At 41.1% G+C, this 18,232-nt stretch overlaps 1 protein-coding gene across 1 annotated transcript in view; it reads left to right on the forward strand.

The window, feature by feature from the left end:
- The window catches only part of ZCCHC24 (zinc finger CCHC-type containing 24), a 162,228-nt gene that overhangs the window by 136,031 nt on the left and 7,965 nt on the right, over positions 1-18,232 (forward strand). The window contains exon 3 of the mRNA XM_039481574.1: positions 4,733-4,897. Coding sequence (XP_039337508.1) covers positions 4,733-4,897 — 165 coding nt within the window. The remainder of the gene's footprint in view (positions 1-4,732; positions 4,898-18,232) is intronic.

Consider the following 18,232-nt stretch of genomic DNA (forward strand, 5'->3'; position numbering starts at 1 on the left):
GAAGTAACAGAAACCTCACAAGTTAACCCCTTCATAAAACCTACATTATTCCACTAATCAAAACCTTGGCTTCCCACCTCTTCCATGCCAGAATTGCATTCTGTGTATGTAAAATATTTGCCCCATATTTCTTAATTCCCCCCTAGTATCTCAGAATGCTGGGAAATATTTTGTTTGGTTGTATTAATTCTGGTGCCTGCTCCAAAAGTAGACCTCAAAAACGAAGTAAAATTATAAATACATCTATAGGAGCAGATCTTTCACACAGGCAATGTGATCACTGATGCCTTAATTTAGCCCACAGAACCTTTATAACACTTGATAATGCTTGAGAAGGAGAGAACAAAACTTCACTGAGCCCACAGTAAAGTTTGCAGGAATGGCAGACAGAAGAAGCTTCTGTTTACTTGCAATATGAGTATTTTGCCATGAAAATCATTGAGACATAGTAAACATGCTACTCCACAATGACATTTTTTGCAAAGTCACTTTTCAGCACAGAGCTGCATTTTAAGCTTTCTGTAGTAGTAAGAATATTCATTGTGTGTGTTATCTTCCATCATGAGCCTGGATTTAAATATAGCTAAGGATTTATTGGCATTACTACAACATGTACTTGAAATTTGAGGAAAACACAAAAAATATCAGATGTCAATGCACAACTGAATATATCTAGCAGGATAGTCCAATACAAGTTTTGACACAAGTACCAGGCAGACATACTATTTAAAGATTGCTTTTGTTTGTTGAGTTTGTAATTTAATGAAACCCTATGTTGGGAGAGGCAGATGTCCTAAATTTCCCACACAGCCTGTCCAAAAATGACAGACAAAATTTCTCTCCCTAGTCTTCAGCCTTTCAAAATCAGAAAAATACTATTGCTATCATTCCTAAATTGTTGCTTTTGCCTCTAATTCTTTACCATCCTGAGATTCTCAGTACAGTGGCTTTCTGGCATTAGGAATGATACCTAGTCATGGCCTTTGATACTATTTTCAAACCTAGTTACAGTCTAATGCTGTTGTTGTCACACAGTTTGTAACTGTGCTGGTCATGGATTCAAACCATTAGGAAATATTCTGCACAAGCCAGTGGGTAACTTAAAAAAAAGTTGATTAAAAAAATATCCGTGTTGGCACAGTTCATAATTATTGTACATAGAAACCATGCTTGCAGGACCATACTGGACAATTGTTATAGCAAGCATCTTCTGTTCCGAATGAGGAGATGACCTTATGTTACTGTGTTTATTCTGACACACTATGGGCTGTGCCATGTTCAACATCAGTTGTCAAACACTGTTGCATCCGCATTCCCATCCCCTCAAACAGGGTTGAGCTGAACTTGATATGGATGTGATGTTGCACTCCATAATGTTTTATGGAAATATGCTTATGAGTGTAAATATGCTGTAACTGGAATATGCTTTGTGCAAAAGGTCTCTTGTAAGGTGTCATTACAAAGCTTATAATCTACTGAGTGTGTTCATCCTATTTGTGTGTATGTATCATTCTTGTATGTGAAGCTAGGAATATAAAGTCTAACGCTGAGGGACTATTGTAATTATGCAAAGTGTGGATCATTGATGATGGTTTAGAATCTTGATGGCTCCCATTGGCTAGGACAATTGGTTGTAAATGGTGCTGTTGACTTGCAAGCCTTCCTGTGTTTGTGTAAACCAGCCCAGGAAGAATGGTGAAATCCATCTTAAACCTGGTGCTTTTCCATTTAGGAGGGGTGGGGATCCAGAGAGACAAAAGATTCCCGCTTGTGCCAAAGCTATAAAAGGGGGTGGAAGAGAGCAAAGGGAAGTCTCAGTCATGAGAACGCCCCTGCTTTTCACCTAAGACGCCTGCTGAAACTAACAAGGACTGTACCAGGGAAAGGATTGGGCCCAGACTAGGAAGGAGTCTAGTCTGTGAAAGAAGCTTATTGGAACATCTTTGAGGGTGAGATCTACCTGTATCAGTTTCTTAATGTATTAGGCTTAGACTTGCATGTTTTGTTTTATTTTGCTTGGTAATTTACTTTCTGTCTGTTATTACTTGAAACCACTTAAATCCTACTTTTTATACTTAATAAAATCACTTTTGTTTACAAATTAACCCAGAGTAAGTGATTGATACCTGGGGGAGAAAACAGCTCAGCATCTCTCTCTATCAGTGTTATAGAGGGCAGATAGTTTATGAGTTTACCCTGTATAAGCTTTATACAGAGTAAAACGGATTTATTTGGGGTTTGGATCCCATTGGGAACTGGGTGTCTGGGTGCTGGAGATAGGTGACCTGCTGAGCCGTTTTTGGTTAAAGTCTGAAGCTTTGGGGGCATGGACCAGACTTGAATCTGTGTTGCAGCAGACTAGCATGTCTGGCTCAACAAGGCAGGGTTCTGGAGTCCCAGCTGGCAGGAAAAACGGGCTCAGAGGTAATTCCAGTATGTCAGGTGACAGTCCCAAGGGGGTCTCTGTGACCGAACCTGTCACAATGGGTATGTCCAGGACTTGGTGTGTGGAGATCCAAACTGTGTTCAACACCTCCCCTCGGTTAAAATGTGGGGTTGAACAAATTTTCTTACAGCAGATGTAGAGCATGTCTGATCAGACCAGCAAGACAGCCATTTACAACACCAGCTTGGAGGTGAGGAGCCCTGCTGCATACGACACTTAATACCAAACAGGGTAGCTGTGGTAAAGTGTAGACAGCCTCTGATTTTTCCCTAACACAATTAATGTTTGCTAGAGATTGCAAGGTTTGAAGCAGCAGAATTCCCTTTTGGACACTTGCACTGAGCACAGCTTCCGTCTCCTGTTTTAACTGGCATGATCTGAATTGTAGTGCTTCTCAAAATAAAAAACAACAACTGCTGGAACTGACTTGACCCAGTACAGACAAGTGTTGTTCAGGGTTCCCCACACACCAATACATGTCAATCCTAAGTAATAGCATATTTAACATGGTCACATTTTCGCAATATTGTAACAGACAAGAAGGCTTAATATTCAGCCATGTGAGAGAAAACCCACACCAGATCAGAGTTCATCAGCATCTAAGTTCTGCAGGATTTCTACTGGTGAGACCAGAAGCAAACAGATTCTGTGCACAGCAGAAGTTTTATTTTTATTTTTATTTTTTTTACTAAGTACAAATTTTCTTTACTGGGATGTGTGTTGCTTGAGTTACTCTGTGGCTGTTAGAATCCAGCAGAGGATGTTAAGCAACCTTAAAAGCTTAGACAAAAGAGTAAACATTATGATGAGAGGGAATGATGTAGTTATCAGGCTGTCAGTCCCACAGAGAAAAATATGATTCACTGTTTCCAAGATTTGGGGTAGGAGAATGAAAATGTAAAATAGAAACCATGTGGATCTCAGTGCTCTCTAGATGATGGGCATTTCAATTATTTCTTTCTGCCCTTCCTCATGAGTCATGAAATGAAGGAAATATACTCAGGAGGGTAATCAAGGGAAATAATACGTTAGGTCACAAATTATATTAACAGTTATCAGCAAATCCCCCTACGATGCTTTAAGCCACTAATTATATTATTTAGAGTGATCTGCCATTGAACAAAACCTAACCAATTTAGCGATTTATTGTGAGAGCTAATTAATTACCTAACGGATTTCTTTTAGGGGCACTGTAAGGCAGATTTACAAACAAAAACAGACTATCAAACAAAATTAAAACTTTCCTAACTACAGCTAGGAAATACATACAGCAATGGGGAATGGACCAGGGTTTAATAATGGGATATGGAGCCTTTCACTGCTAGGTCACCTATCCAAATCCCATCCATGGCTTGTAGCGAGTTCAGATTACCACTGCTGACAATTTTGTGGCTAGTATGAAATAAATCCCAATCCAGTTCCTCACAGATAAATTATGCATTTCAATGTAATAACTGACACCCTTGTTCTTAGGGTCAGAAGAGAAGTCATGAGTTAAATAGGAATGGAGACCCAACAGCCCTTTGAGGATTGAAGCCCATTTAGGGCACCATCCACAAGAGCTGCTGGGTGCTCAGTGCTTTTGAAAAAAATAAGGCAATTTATTTAGGTGCCAAAGTTAGGAGCCTAAGTTTAGGCACCCATTTTTGAAACTTTGTGATGGGTACTGTGTAAGTGACATACGTTGGATAAATAATGCTGACTAGCAGATAATAGTAGCAATCTGGAAATTCAGATTTGTGGAACTCCAGCTTTGCCACGGTTTTGTGCCTTGGTTTACCTGTCTATAAAATGGGAGCAATCCTCTCTCTCAATTGTTTTGGAAATGCTCTGGTATCTGTGGATGCAAGATGCTGAAGATATACAAAGCATTATTATTATTGTAACATGGAGGATGCACTATACAGAAGAGTCATAAGTGTGGTTTGGTTTGATTGACAGTGTTTCCTAAGAGAAAGCTGAAGATTGGATTGAAAAGTTGATGGAGTATCATCGGACACTAGCCTTCTGTAATGGGATAGATATTGATATCAGAGCAGTAACTGCAGAAGATGCTGAACACAGAATTCTAAATGTCCTTTCAACTTCATTTTGGAGCTATCTGGTGACCCCTTCATCTCTATTTAGCTCCCTCAGAACTGGTGAAATTGAAGTTTTGTGTATGACTAACTATTTGTGGGGGTTGGGGGGAATGGGTCCAACTTATATGAACTTCCTGGTTAAATGTTCTTTTCTATTGATTTGTTCTCCCATCATTACTACTTATTTTTCCTTTTTGTAATTTAGGCTCGTCCAAAAGGAGAGGGTCTGACCCCATACCAGGGCAAGAAACGCTGCTTTGGTGAATACAAGTGCCCCAAGTGCAAGAGAAAATGGATGAGTGGAAACTCCTGGGCTAACATGGGACAAGAATGTATCAAGTGTCACATCAACGTTTATCCTCACAAACAGGTAGGGTAGCTGCTGAGCAGCATGGCCACTGGAGATACAGGCATGGAATCAGGAGATTTTAAATCAGGAGATGGGCCAAAATGTAACTTGGGGTAACAGTGTACCGACAAGCCTTATCAGCTGCAGGTTTTTGTTCCTAGTGAACACAAACAAGCAATTTCTATTCATCTAGGAAAGGATTTGCAGCACAAGTGTAAGCAAATATTATTGTGGGTTTTATGCCAAGTTATATGCAAACAAGATACTGTGTCATAGAGTTTAAGGCCAGAGATCATCTGGCCACCAGATCATCTAGTTGGCCACCATTTGCTCACTGTCTTGACTAGCTTGCCTATCATTGTCTCAGGGTTTCAAAATGTGGGTACCCTTCTCTTCATTGGAAAACTTCTCCAGATGAGAAACAGTCTGTCTCTGTACAACAACCAGCACAATGGCATCCCAACCCTGAGTGGGACCTTTGGATGCTATGGTAAAGCATAAGGTTTAACAATAACAGGCCTTCTAATATTAGTGATTCTCCTCTCTCTTATACCAATTTTATTACTCTTTAAATTCACTGACACCATTAAAGTTATTCCCGATTTACACCATTGTTAAGGAACATGATATTCTCATTTCCATGTCAATTCATCTGGACAATGTTTTAAGATTAGTGATGGAGACAAACAGAGATGAGCCCAACATACTATAACCCGGGGTTAACACAATGACACAGTAAAACAAGACAGCCTAGGTGTAAAGAAAAAGTTGTCTTGTTTTGTTATTAAGAAGTGATGCAGCAAGCAAGCAGAGTTGTAGGAAAGGGAGTTTTAGTAAATACGCTGAGATTCTAGAGACAGCGGTAGCAGCCTGGTCCCAACTTGTATTCTTGAGCCCCCAGCATCCCATCCAAATAGCATCCCATGAAAACCTCCTGAAATGTTACTCTCCTTCACTTCCACTCATCACACTACACTTCCATCCTGTACGAATGCTAGGAGTATGCAACACAGTCAGTCTGCTGGCAGAGAATTACAGTTTTCAAGTGTGATGTGATTGGATGCAGATCTAATTTAGGGAAGGGTTGAGAAAATGGAGCTGAAGTGGCAGTGAGATTATATCAAAGCTGCAGAAAGAAATGCTGTGAATATTTTCTGATGAAACTTGCTGGACTTGGAAACTAAATTTGCTTGATCCAGTAGAAACGAACATTTAAGTTGGTCAGGGGAGACTGGAAATTCTATATTGTACCTCCAACATTAGAGAAATCAGTTCACAAAGGTCTCTTACATGTAAAATTATTTTCTCATGAGCCCAGAACATTGATATTGGGAGATTTTGATTACTTTGATATTGAATAGGATACTGACTACGTAAAAAACACATTGTTAGTTTTAGAGCAGAATTGTTTCCTTATGCAGCCAGACAGAATCCAAGGCTACTCCTGGCCTCATTCTTGGAAGTGAGTCAAGTATGAAAAGCACAGTTGATGCTGATCAAGATCTAGGATCTAGTTATTCCAATATAATTAGAAGTGAAATACTTATGAGAGCAAGTATACAGAGATGCAACACCACAGTTTCTTACTTTAAATAGCCAATTTGGAGTAAATGCAAGATACCTCAAGGAAAAGATTTCATTTTGGAGAACATTTTTGTAAATGGAAAAATGGGATTAACACACTCCCAGGGAGGTGGTTTGCTGCAGATGTGATTCATCTTGGCCGAGTCTAAATGAGGAATAGAGCACTCTGTGATACGAAGAGCTGTATACAGTTTAAGCAGAATGTGGAACTACCTAGTAAGGAGGAGAAAAGGCATTTCTATAAAACAGATAGAACAAATTTGAAGAGCAAATCAAATTACCAGCTGTCCATCCATAGAAGAATTGTTCAGACATATGAGATATGCAACAGGTAGAAAGGAACACGATCCAATAAAAATCAGGTTAAAAAAAGATGCTCTGCAGTTAGCACCCTGTGATGTCATGGAAGAGACTCAGGCCCAGTTACACAGGCACTGTCTCTCTGGGCCAGATTTTTAATGGTATTTAGGCATCTAAAGATGCATCTAGGCACCTAATTGGATTTTCAAATCCAAGTTGAGCCACAGAATCATTTAAACAAAAATAGGGAGAGCTCTGGTTCCTAACAAGAGGTTATAAATGACTCGTATGTAAGTGTTTTAAACACAGAGCAAGCAGCAAAAGACAGCTCACATGGACTGCATAAGTTCAACATGCTTCCTTGACTGATCCAAATACTATCACCCCCATACATGACTTAGAGTAGTCAGTTGCTAAAGGGGCATCCAGGATATGTGGCAGACTACACTTCAGGAAGTGTAATAGGATTTGTAGTTGTGTAGTGGGTCCTTAATTATGGTACTTAATACTTTGTGGACAACATCGTATATACAGGTACTAATCCTCTGATCCAAATAATCCAATAGTTTTCAAGAGGTTCATAAACAATCAGTTGAGTTTTACTATTTTTTTTAATAAAAAAAATTTTAAATGCTTAGGACCTGATTTTTTTAAAATCCCATATTCCAGGGCTGTGATCTAAATGTGCATTCTATTTGCACACACAATTACTGTGTTTGAACATACAAACAAGCAGTTTGCAAATGGTCAGTCTGTGAGGCAACTGTGAATACACTTGTGACTGGCTCTGGGCTGTTGAAAACTCAGCCCTCAGAATTTTAACACATTTCCATACCAGTAGATACTGAATGGGCCATAAAATACAAACGCTAAAATGTTTTTATGGATGTAGTACTATTCAGTTGCTTTTTATTATTTAATTGCTTGCATACACACACTAAAATACCACTATTATAAATAGTTTCACATTATTAAACCCATCTTAAGTTTGGTCTGCTGGTTCAAAAAAACAGAACTGGGAGCTAGCATTTTGGAATTTCATTGTTGGCTCAGACACCAATCTACTGCGTGACTTTGGCAAGCAACTAAAACTTTCTTGTGCCTTAGTTTCCTGATCTGTAACGGGGATATACTGCTTACCTTCTACAAGCGTTGTTAGGCTTAAATTAATTAATATTGACAAAGTGCATTAAGGTCTGTGGATTACATGGGATACATAGAACACCAGACTCTGAAGCCAGCTTTTTTGTCCTTTTCTTCCTTCCTGGTCCAGTTCTTGGTTTTTAAAATAGCATGAGATTTATAAATAACCATATTTGATGGCAGTTGAAGCAGCCTCCCCTCATGCAGAAGCATATGAACCTGTAATCATAGCTGTCATTGTTTGATCTTTGCTATGCCATTCTGATAGAGGGGTCATCATCTTAATAAAATTGTGACGGGATTAAAGTGATCTGCAGTTTCAGTAGCTAGTATAAAATTTTCAAGTGCTTTCAGTCTTCATGCTTCAAGACATAAGCAGATAGAGTGAGGATGAAATCTGTTCCTCCTCCCATGGTGCAATTAGGTTCAGTGGGCCTGAACATGTGCTCATTGAAGTCAGTGAGAAAATACCTATTGACTTCAACAGTGTAGGATCAAATAAATATAAGGGATTTGTGCCATGCTCTGAATCATTTAACATTGGTCATTATAGGTATGTCTACACTGCAGTAAAACACCCACAGCTGATCCTGTGTCAGCTAACTCAGGCTTGCAATTGTGAGGCTATAAAATTGCAGTGTAGGCATTTGGGCTCTGACTGGAGCCTGGGCTCTGAGACCCGAACCGTGCGGAGGGTCCCCGAGCCCAAGCACCTACACTGCAATTTTATGGCCCCACAGCCCTAGCCCAAGTCAGCTGACATGGCAGTGTAGACGTACTCTGTAAGGCACAGACTACTAGGCTGCACTACTTGGGAAATTCTCTTGTGAAATTAGAGCTGGGTGGATAATGAATAACGGATTTTTCAGTTCACTGGCAATTTCAAAAAAAATCATGTGGGTCAAACCAAAAATGATTTTTGTCTAAAGTTTCAGCTAATCAAAAGGGCAAAAAATATCATTTCAGGTCAAACTAAACATTTTGTTCCACCCAAAATCAAATGTTTCATTTTAATTTAAAGCAAGTTATTACATTTCAATTTTAAAAAAACTGAAAGGAAATTTCAAAATCAAAAATAAATTTGAATGCTAAAATCAAAAACGTTTCTTCTGGAAAATGTCAGAACAAATGTTTTTTTGGAGGATTTTTTTTGGAGGGGAGGGGAACACGTTTTGACTGAAACAATTCACTAAGATTAATACAAATTTGTGAAATGTTTCAGTGCCACTGAATCTGCATTTTTTGCTGAAAAATGTTTCAGTCAAAAAATTTCACACAGTTCTAGTCCAAATACTTTGTGGTATTACTGGGGTAGGTACTGTATTCAAAGTGTGCTGTGCAAATGCTAGTTTATGCAAGCAGAAGAACCAAATTTATTATCTCTGTTCTTTCACTGAAAAGTCACCACACTTCAAAATGTCAATAGAGGGATATATCCCTATCACTCAGAATTCCATTTTTTAAGAAGAAGGTATGTAGCAAGGCTTAATAGCACCAGCTGTTTGCAGTCAACAAAATCCAAAGGTACTGGCCCATAAAGGAAAAAAAATGGCCAGTGCTCTGCTTCAGTCAGTATTTGTCGTCTTTAATAATAAATTGTTGATGTTGACAAGATTGTTGATGATGCAAGAATCTCAGTATCTGTTCAATGCTTCTTATCTGCAGTATGGTCGGGTTTAGCATCCTAATCCCCTGCTCATTCCTATCACTACCACTTGATAAATGTTTGATTGTGACCTACAAAGGAAAAGGGCATCTTGACATGAACATAATTAAAAGCACAAAGGGCCATATCCTCAACTGGTGATATAGCCATATTAACATAGTCCCATTAATCAATGTACACCCACCGAGGACCTGGCCTGAAAATAGTTACACAAAATCACTCCTAACTTCCAGTAATTAGAACAGAAGAACACCATACTGGGTCAGACGGTGTCCTGTCTTCTAACAGTGGCCAGTGCCAGATGCTTCAGAGGGAATGAAAAGAACAGGGCATTTTTGAGTGATCCATCCCCTGTTGTCCATTATACCAGCTTCTGCTAGTCAGAGATTTAAGGGTTACATCCCTGACCATCTTGGTGAACAGCCATTGATGGACCTATCATAAACTTATCTAGCTCTTTTTTGAACTCAGTTATAGTTTTGGCCTTCGCAACATACCCTGGCAACAAGTTCCAAAGGTTGACTATGCATTGTATAAAGAAGCACTTTCTTTTGTTTGTTTTAAACCTGATGCCTAATCTTTTCATCGAGTCACTCCTAGTTCTTGTGTTATGTGAAGAGGTAAATAACACTTCCTTATACACTTTCTCCACACCATTCATGATTTTATAGACCTCCATCATATCTCCTTTTAGTTATCTCTTTTCTAAGATGAGCAGTTCTAGTCTTTTTAATCTCTCCTCATGTGAAAGTTGTTCATTTTGTTGACTTTTTCAATACAAATGTATCTGTTTTGTGATGGAAAGACCAGAACTGCACACAGAATTCAAGGTGTGGATGTACTCTGGATTTATATAGTGGCATTATGAAAATTTGTCTTATTTTCTATCCCTTTCCTAGTGTCAAATACAAACTAGTTGTTTTCAACTTCCAAGCTTGTCACGACTGTTCCCACCTACTTTTCTCTTCTTCCATCCCCTCCAGTGCCTCTGCTTGTTTCATATGCTCCGCAATCTCTTTTTGTCTTCTTCCATGCACATGTTTCAGCATTTGGTCCTTTCTGCTTGAAACAGCCACAATTCCATGGGCTGGCCACCTGCTCTTTGCTTCTTACAACCCACTGAGTTCCAATGCCAGCTGCCCACAGAGAAGGTCTCCATTCAATCTTGCACTGTTATTCCACACACTCTATCCATCCAAATTAGATTCAAATCTCTTTGGATCAGGATAAGTCTTCTCAGTGTTTTTATAGCACCATGTACAAATAAGGCATTCAAGCTCTGTAAAAGAAGAGATGGAAGAATTTGTATAGAGGAAGGGGGTGTTGCCGATGCTCCCCAAATAATAAATCATAATGAATTATCACACACAGTTTGGTTGGATCTAGGCAGTCTCAAAGCTTGTCACAGGCTGATGTAGCTTCATTTGATGGTTTCTTTTTGCTTTGTGTGAAGCTCCCCATGTCTTCTGATTTTCATTCCTCAGTTGTTTCACTGCTGGTCCTCCACTCCTCCTTCCTGTACTGCTGCCATGAAATCTCTATGGACCATCAAATGGCATTACCATAATGGAAGCCGGAAAAAAGTGCCATCAAATGGCATTACTTTTCTGAACATAGCAGCACCTTAATTCCACAGTTATCAAGAGATAGTAGAGAAATAACATTAATCAACATATAGCCATACTGACACAATAGGGCATTAACACAGCCATAACCACACCTCACCTTAGTTGTGCTAACATATGGCCTAACAGCATACTAATGTTCTGTTTTCCATACACTAAGGGCATGGCTACACTTGCAGATGTAGAGTGCTTTGAGTTAAACCAGCCTTCATAGAGCACAGTAGGGAGAGCGCTGCAATCTGTCCACACTGACAGCTGCAAGTTCACTGGCGTGGCCATATTAGCAGCTCTTGAAATGGCCACAGAGCAGTGCACTCCATAGTAGCTATCCCAGCATGCAAGTGGCTGCAATGTGCTTTTCAAATGGGCGGGGGTGGGGTGGGGTGTGACAGGGAGTGTTTTGTGTGTATGTGGGGGGAAGAGAGGGTGGGTTTTGGGGGGGCTGAGAGCATGTCAGCATGCTGTCTTGTAAGTTCAGAGAGCAGCAGACCCCCTTTTCCCCCCTGCCTCTCTCTCTCACACACAGCATTCCACAGTAATGGTTGCTTTGTCTTGGAGTAGATAAGCATGCCGGCTGTCAGAAACGGAGCTTTCAAAGGGCATATCCTCATTCCTACAGCAATTCCAAAACAATGACAAGAGTGGCTACTTGACTTAAGAGGATTATGGGATGTTTCCGGAGCGTGATCAGAGCGCAGTAATGCAACACCTCGTTCACACTGACACCCAGGCATTTCAGCCAAGGCACACCAAGAGTTAATCTTCTTGCCGAGGTGGAATACCAGGAGCACTCTAGTCCTGAACTCAGAGTGCTCTACATGCCTTGCCAGTGTGGACGGGTAGTGAGCTAAGGCGCCCGGAGCTGCTTTAATGTGCTCTAACTTGCAAGTGTAGCCAAGCCCAAAGAGTAACCAAATTCTTCCAATCTGAATGTCTTATTTCAGCAAGGAACAAGAACAACAATTAAAGTAACCCTGAGATAGCACAGTGTGTGTATATATCACTCCAAATTAACAGGCTGCATCAGCTCTGCCTCACAAAGTGCCAGTTTGGTTTTGCACACAGCAGTCTTTTGTTATTGTTTAACTTTTTTATTGTGATACTTCCTAAAGGCCACAATTAAGTTGGGCTCCATTTGCTAGGCACCGTACAAACATACAATAGTCTCAAAGAGCTCACTTCTACTAGTGTAATGGTGCAGTCCACTGAAAACAAGACTCTTATTCCAAAGCGACTTGTACCATTAAAAATGTGTCACCCTAATGCCGTGGTTCCCAAACTTTAACAACCTGTGACCCCCCTTTCACTAAGATGTCAAGTCTCGGGAACCCCCTCCTAAATATGAATATTTCCAGGGATATTCTCCTTGACCTGAGTATAAATTATAAAAGCAGTGATCTTGGAAACAAACGTTGTTTTTATGATATCCTAATTACACACTATTTATTATTACTTAGCATTTATATAGTATTTTTATTACATTATGAAAACGGCAACACACTTCCAAACTCTCACTTTCGTAGCTTGTGTCACTTTGAATAAGCCTGTTATCAGACAAGGCTCCCAGGTTTCATCAAGGAGTATCAGATGTGAAACAGCAGGAAGGTATTTAAGAAGCCAACTCAAAGAGTTCCTCCTACACAAGCATTCAGGTCTTGAGCAGTCCAGGAAAACAATGCAAATTACAACAAAGCTTAAACTTGTTTTTCATAATAATTTTAAAAACAACACTAGCTGCCTATTTAATTTTAAAAACAGCAAAAAATATTCACCTCCCTTTCCATTTCTTATAAGGAGTCTTGAAGTTTAAATCTCCTCAGTATGATAGATATGCTTGCTTTGATCCGTTTAGCTCTTGGAAGTCCAGGAGCTCTGCGCTGCTGACCCCGTGCTGCTCAGGATCCCTAGGGACAGCTGTCTGCCATTAGGGAATTTTTTCCCAAGAACCCCCTGTAACATTTTACGAAGCCCAGTTTGGGAACCACTGCCCTAATGGGAGTGCATAATTAAACACAGTGAAACATTTTTTTTATCTGTTAGTAGAAATGCAGAATTATGTCAGCTACATACAAACTGCCCTACTTATTAATATTACTTAAACTTCTGATATGATTGATCATTCTTATTTTCTTTTGGCTTTAGCACAGGGGTGGGCAAACTATGGCCCTTGGGCCGGATCCGGCCCATCAGGGCTTTCAATCTGGCCCGCGGGATTGCCCCCCAGCAGCGGCTGGCCCAACATCCCTGCAGCCCCCAGGCCCTTGCCTCCAGGCACCAGCCCCCCGCCACCCCCCCACACACACACACACACAGCTGCCATTGGCTGGGAACGGGGAACCACGGCCAATGGGAGCTTTGGGGGAAGTACCTGGAGGCACGGCAAGGGCAGTGCATGCGGAGCCCTCCACCCCTCTCGCAGGGGCCACAGTGCTTCCTGGAGCAGCGTGGGTCCGGGGACAGGGCAGGCATGCAGGGAGCCTGCCCTGGCCCTGGTGCGTGCCACTGCCACCCCAGAGCCCAAACCCCTTCTGCACCCCTCCCCCCAACTCCCTGTCCTAAGCCCCCTGCCTGCACCGTGCACCCCTCCTGCACCCCAACTCCCTGACCTGAGCTCCCTTGTACACCCCACACCCTTCCTGCACCCCAACCCCCTGCCCTGAGCCCCCTGCTGCACCCTGCACCCCTGTGTATCCCAAATCCCTGCCCTGAGCCCCTGAGCCTCCCACAGTCCACACCCCTCCTGCACCCCAACCCCTGCCCTCAGCCCCCTCATACACCCCGCACCCTTCCTCTCCCCCAATCCCTTTCCCTGAACCCCTTCCTGCACACCACACCCCCTCCCACACCCCAACCCCCTGCCCCAGCCCTGCATTCAATTTCCCCACCCAGATGTTGCCCTTGGCCCAAAAAGTTTGCCCATCTCCTCTTTAACACAACACTTCGTACTTTCAGTCTCAGGCTAAATTCATTACTTCATAACAAGACTGCTGGAGATGTACCAGATAGGCAAAATGTAGACTGACACTACAGACACATTGTGTATATTCTGCATAAGATTATTAATTGCATTTAAAGTTCACATAGGAACTGCTGTCTTTGAAAAGGCCAGTGGCTAATGCTGGATCCTTCAGAGAAAAGCAAGAATAAACCTATAATGATATACATGTAATACCACTGTCATGGGGGAAATTTCTGACGACTTGAGGATCACAAACTCTTGTAACTGTTATCCTATCTGGTGTAATTGTAGAGTCTATTTTAATTCATACATGTCTAATCCTTTATTTAAACCGTGCAAATCTATTTACCTCATTAAGACCTTGAAACAATTAATCCCATGGGTTAATTACATGCTGTTTGTTCACTTGCATTTGAATTTCATTAAGTTCCCCTTTCTATTTTTATTATGAGCCAGGGCCTGGCTGGCCTTCTCTCTCTGTGCTCTTATTATTTTGTAGCATATCAGCTTGTTCTCCCTTCCAAACAAGGTAATTTTAGGCTTAAAAATATAACTCTAAGAACAGGGCAGGTCATTCCAGTCCATGGTACAATCTGTGAGGGGGGAAGTGAATGTCCATGGGGACCCCCATGGGGAGATTCCCTCACGCCATCCCATGGGGGAAAGCCGACTGCTGCAGAGGAGCATGTGGATCGGACACAGACTTCTCTTAGGGGAGAGCCTGATGATAGAGAATCTCCAGGTTATAGTCAGGAGCAGAGTACAGAAGAGGATAACGTAAGGGCCGGATCAGATGATAAACAGTCACATAAAAAAGAATCTGGCACATCAGAAAAAGGCAGACTAATAAACAGGGACAAGTTTTTAAAGTGCTTGTACACAAATGCTAGAAGTCTAAATAATAAGATGGGTGAACTAGAGTGCCTTGTGATAAAGGAGGATATTGATATAATAGGCATCACAGAAACCTGGTGGACTGAGAGCAATCAATGGGACACAATCATTTCGGGGTACAAAATATATCGGAAGGACAGAACAGGTCGTGCAGGGGGAGGAGTGGCACTATATGTGAAAGAAAGTGTAGATTCAAATGAAGTAAAAATCTTAAGCGAATCCACATGTTCCATAGAATCTCTATGGATAGAAATTTCATGCTCTAGTAAAAATATAACATTAGGGATCTATTATCGACCACCTGACCAGGACAGTAATAGTGATGATGAAATGCTAAGGGAAATTAGAGAGGCTATCAAAATTAAGAACCCAATAATAGTGGGGGATTTCAATTATCCCCATATTGACTGGGAACATTTCACTTCAGGACGAAATGCAGAGATAAAATTTCTCGATACTTTAAATGACTGCTTCATGGAGCAGCTGGTATGGGAACCCACAAGGGGAGAGGCAACTCTAGATTTAATCCTGAGTGGAGCACAGGAGCTGGTCCAAGAGGTAACTATAGCAGGACCGCTTGGAAATAGTGACCATAATACAATAGCATTCAACATCCCTGTGGTGGGAAGAACACCTCAACAGCCCAACACTGTGGCATTTAATTTAAAAAGGGGGAACTATACAAAAATGAGGGGGTTAGTTAAACAAAAGTTAAAAGGTACAGGGACTAAAGTGAAATCCCTGCAAGTTGCATGGGCCCTTTTTAAAGACACCATAATAGAGGCCCAACTTCAATGTATACCCCAAATTAAGAAAAACAGTAAAAGAACTAAAAAAGAGCCACCGTGGCTTAACAACCATGTAAAAGAAGCAGTGAGAGATAAAAAGGCTTCCTTTAAAAAGTGGAAGTCAAATCCTAGTGAGGCAAATAGAAAGGAGCACAAACACTGCCAACTTAAGTGCAAGAGTGTAATAAGAAAAGCCAAAGAGGAGTTTGAAGAACAGCTAGCCAAAAACTCCAAAGATAATAACAAAATGTTTAAGTACATCAGAAGCAGGAAGCCTGCTAAACAACCAGTGGGGCCCCTTGACGATCGAGATACAAAAGGAGCGCTTAAAGACGATAAAGTCATTGCGGAGAAACTAAATGGATTCTTTGCTTCAGTCTTCACGGCTGAGGATGTTAGGGAGATTCCCAAACCTGAGCTGGCTTTTGTAGGTGACAAAACTGAGGAACTGTCACAGATTGAAGTGTCACTAGAGGAGGTTTTGGAATTAATTGATAAACTCAACATTAACAAGTCACCGGGACCAGATGGCATTCACCCAAGAGTTCTGAAAGAACTCAAATGTGAAGTTGCGGAACTATTAACTAAGGTTTGTAACCTGTCCTTTAAATCGGCTTCGGTACCCAATGACTGGAAGTTAGCTAATGTAATGCCAATATTTAAAAAGGGCTCTAGAGGTGATCCCGGCAATTACAGACTAGTAAGTCTAACGTCGGTACCGGGCAAATTAGTCGAAACAATAGTTAAGAATAAAATTGTCACACACATAGAAAAACAACCTGTTGAGCAATAGTCAACATGGTTTCTGTAAAGGGAAATCATGTCTTACTAATGTATTAGAGTTCTTTGAAGGGGTCAACAAACATGTGGACAAGGGGGATCCGGTGGAGATAATGTACTTAGATTTCCAGAAAGCCTTTGACAAGGTCCCTCACCAAAGGCTCTTATGTAAATTAAGCTGTCATGGGATAAAAGGGAAGGTCCTTTCATGGATTGAGAACTGGTTAAAGGACAGGGAACAAAGGGTAGGAATAAATGGTAAATTCTCAGAATGGAGAGGGGTAACTAGTGGTGTTCCCCAAGGGTCAGTCCTAGGACCAATCCTATTCAATTTATTCATAAATGATCTGGAGAAAGGGGTAAACAGTGAGGTGGCAAAGTTTGCAGATGATACTAAACTACTCAAGATAGTTAAGACCAAAGCAGATTGTGAAGAACTTCAAAAAGATCTCACAAAATGAAGTGATTGGGCAACAAAATGGCAAATGAAATTTAATGTGGAAAAATGTAAAGTAATGCACATTAGAAAAAATAACCCCAACTATACATACAACATGATGGGGGCTAATTTAGCTACAACGAGTCAGGAAAAAGATCTTGGAGTCATCGTGGATAGTTCTCTGAAGATGTCCATGCAGTGTGCAGAGGCGGTCAAAAAAGCAAACAGGATGTTAGGAATCATTAAAAAGGGGATAGAGAATAAGACTGAGAATATATTATTGCCCTTATATAAATCCATGGTACGCCCACATCTCGAATACTGTGTACAGATGTGGTCTCCTCACCTCAAAAAAGATATTCTAGCACTAGAAAAGGTTCAGAAAAGGGCAACTAAAATGATTAGGGGTTTGGAGAGGGTCCCATACGAGGAAAGATTAAAGAGGCTAGGACTCTTCAGCTTGGAAAAGAGAAGACTAAGGGGGGATATGATAGAGGTATATAAAATCATGAATGATGTTGAGAAAGTGGATAAGGAAAAGTTATTTACTTATTCCCATAATACAAGAAGTAGGGGTCACCAAATGAAATTAATAGGCAGCAGGTTTAAAACAAATAAAAGGAATTTCTTCTTCACGCAGCGCACAGTCAACTTGTGGAACTCCTTACCTGAGGAGGTTGTGAAGGCTAGGACTATAACAATGTTTAAAAGGGGACTGGATAAATTCATGGTGGCTAAGTCCATAAATGGCTATTAGCTAGGATGGGTAAGAATGGTGTCCCTAGCCTCTGTTCGTCAGAGGATGGAGATGGATGGCAGGAGAGAGATCACTTGATCATTGCCTGTTAGGTTCACTCCCTCTGGGGCACCTGGCATTGGCCACCGTCGGTAGACAGATACTGGGCTAGATGGACCTTTGGTCTGACCCGGTACGGCCATTCTTATGTTCTTATGGGAATGACCTTGAAGCATGCCCCCAGACAGGTAGAATCTCTCTGGATCTGCAGGAGACATTTTGTCTCCACACTGGCTCTGCACCTTAATGCTCCTGTCAACCTCATCTCCTTGGGGGTACAGCTCCATTGGAGAGAAGCTGAATTATCTCTCCTAAGTATATTTCATTCTTCTGGACCAGCTTTGCCTTTCCCCTGCATGTGCGGTCTCCAACCCTCCTGCAA

Source organism: Mauremys reevesii, linkage group 7 (assembly GCF_016161935.1).
Source record: "Mauremys reevesii isolate NIE-2019 linkage group 7, ASM1616193v1, whole genome shotgun sequence".
NCBI lineage: Eukaryota > Metazoa > Chordata > Testudines > Geoemydidae > Mauremys > Mauremys reevesii.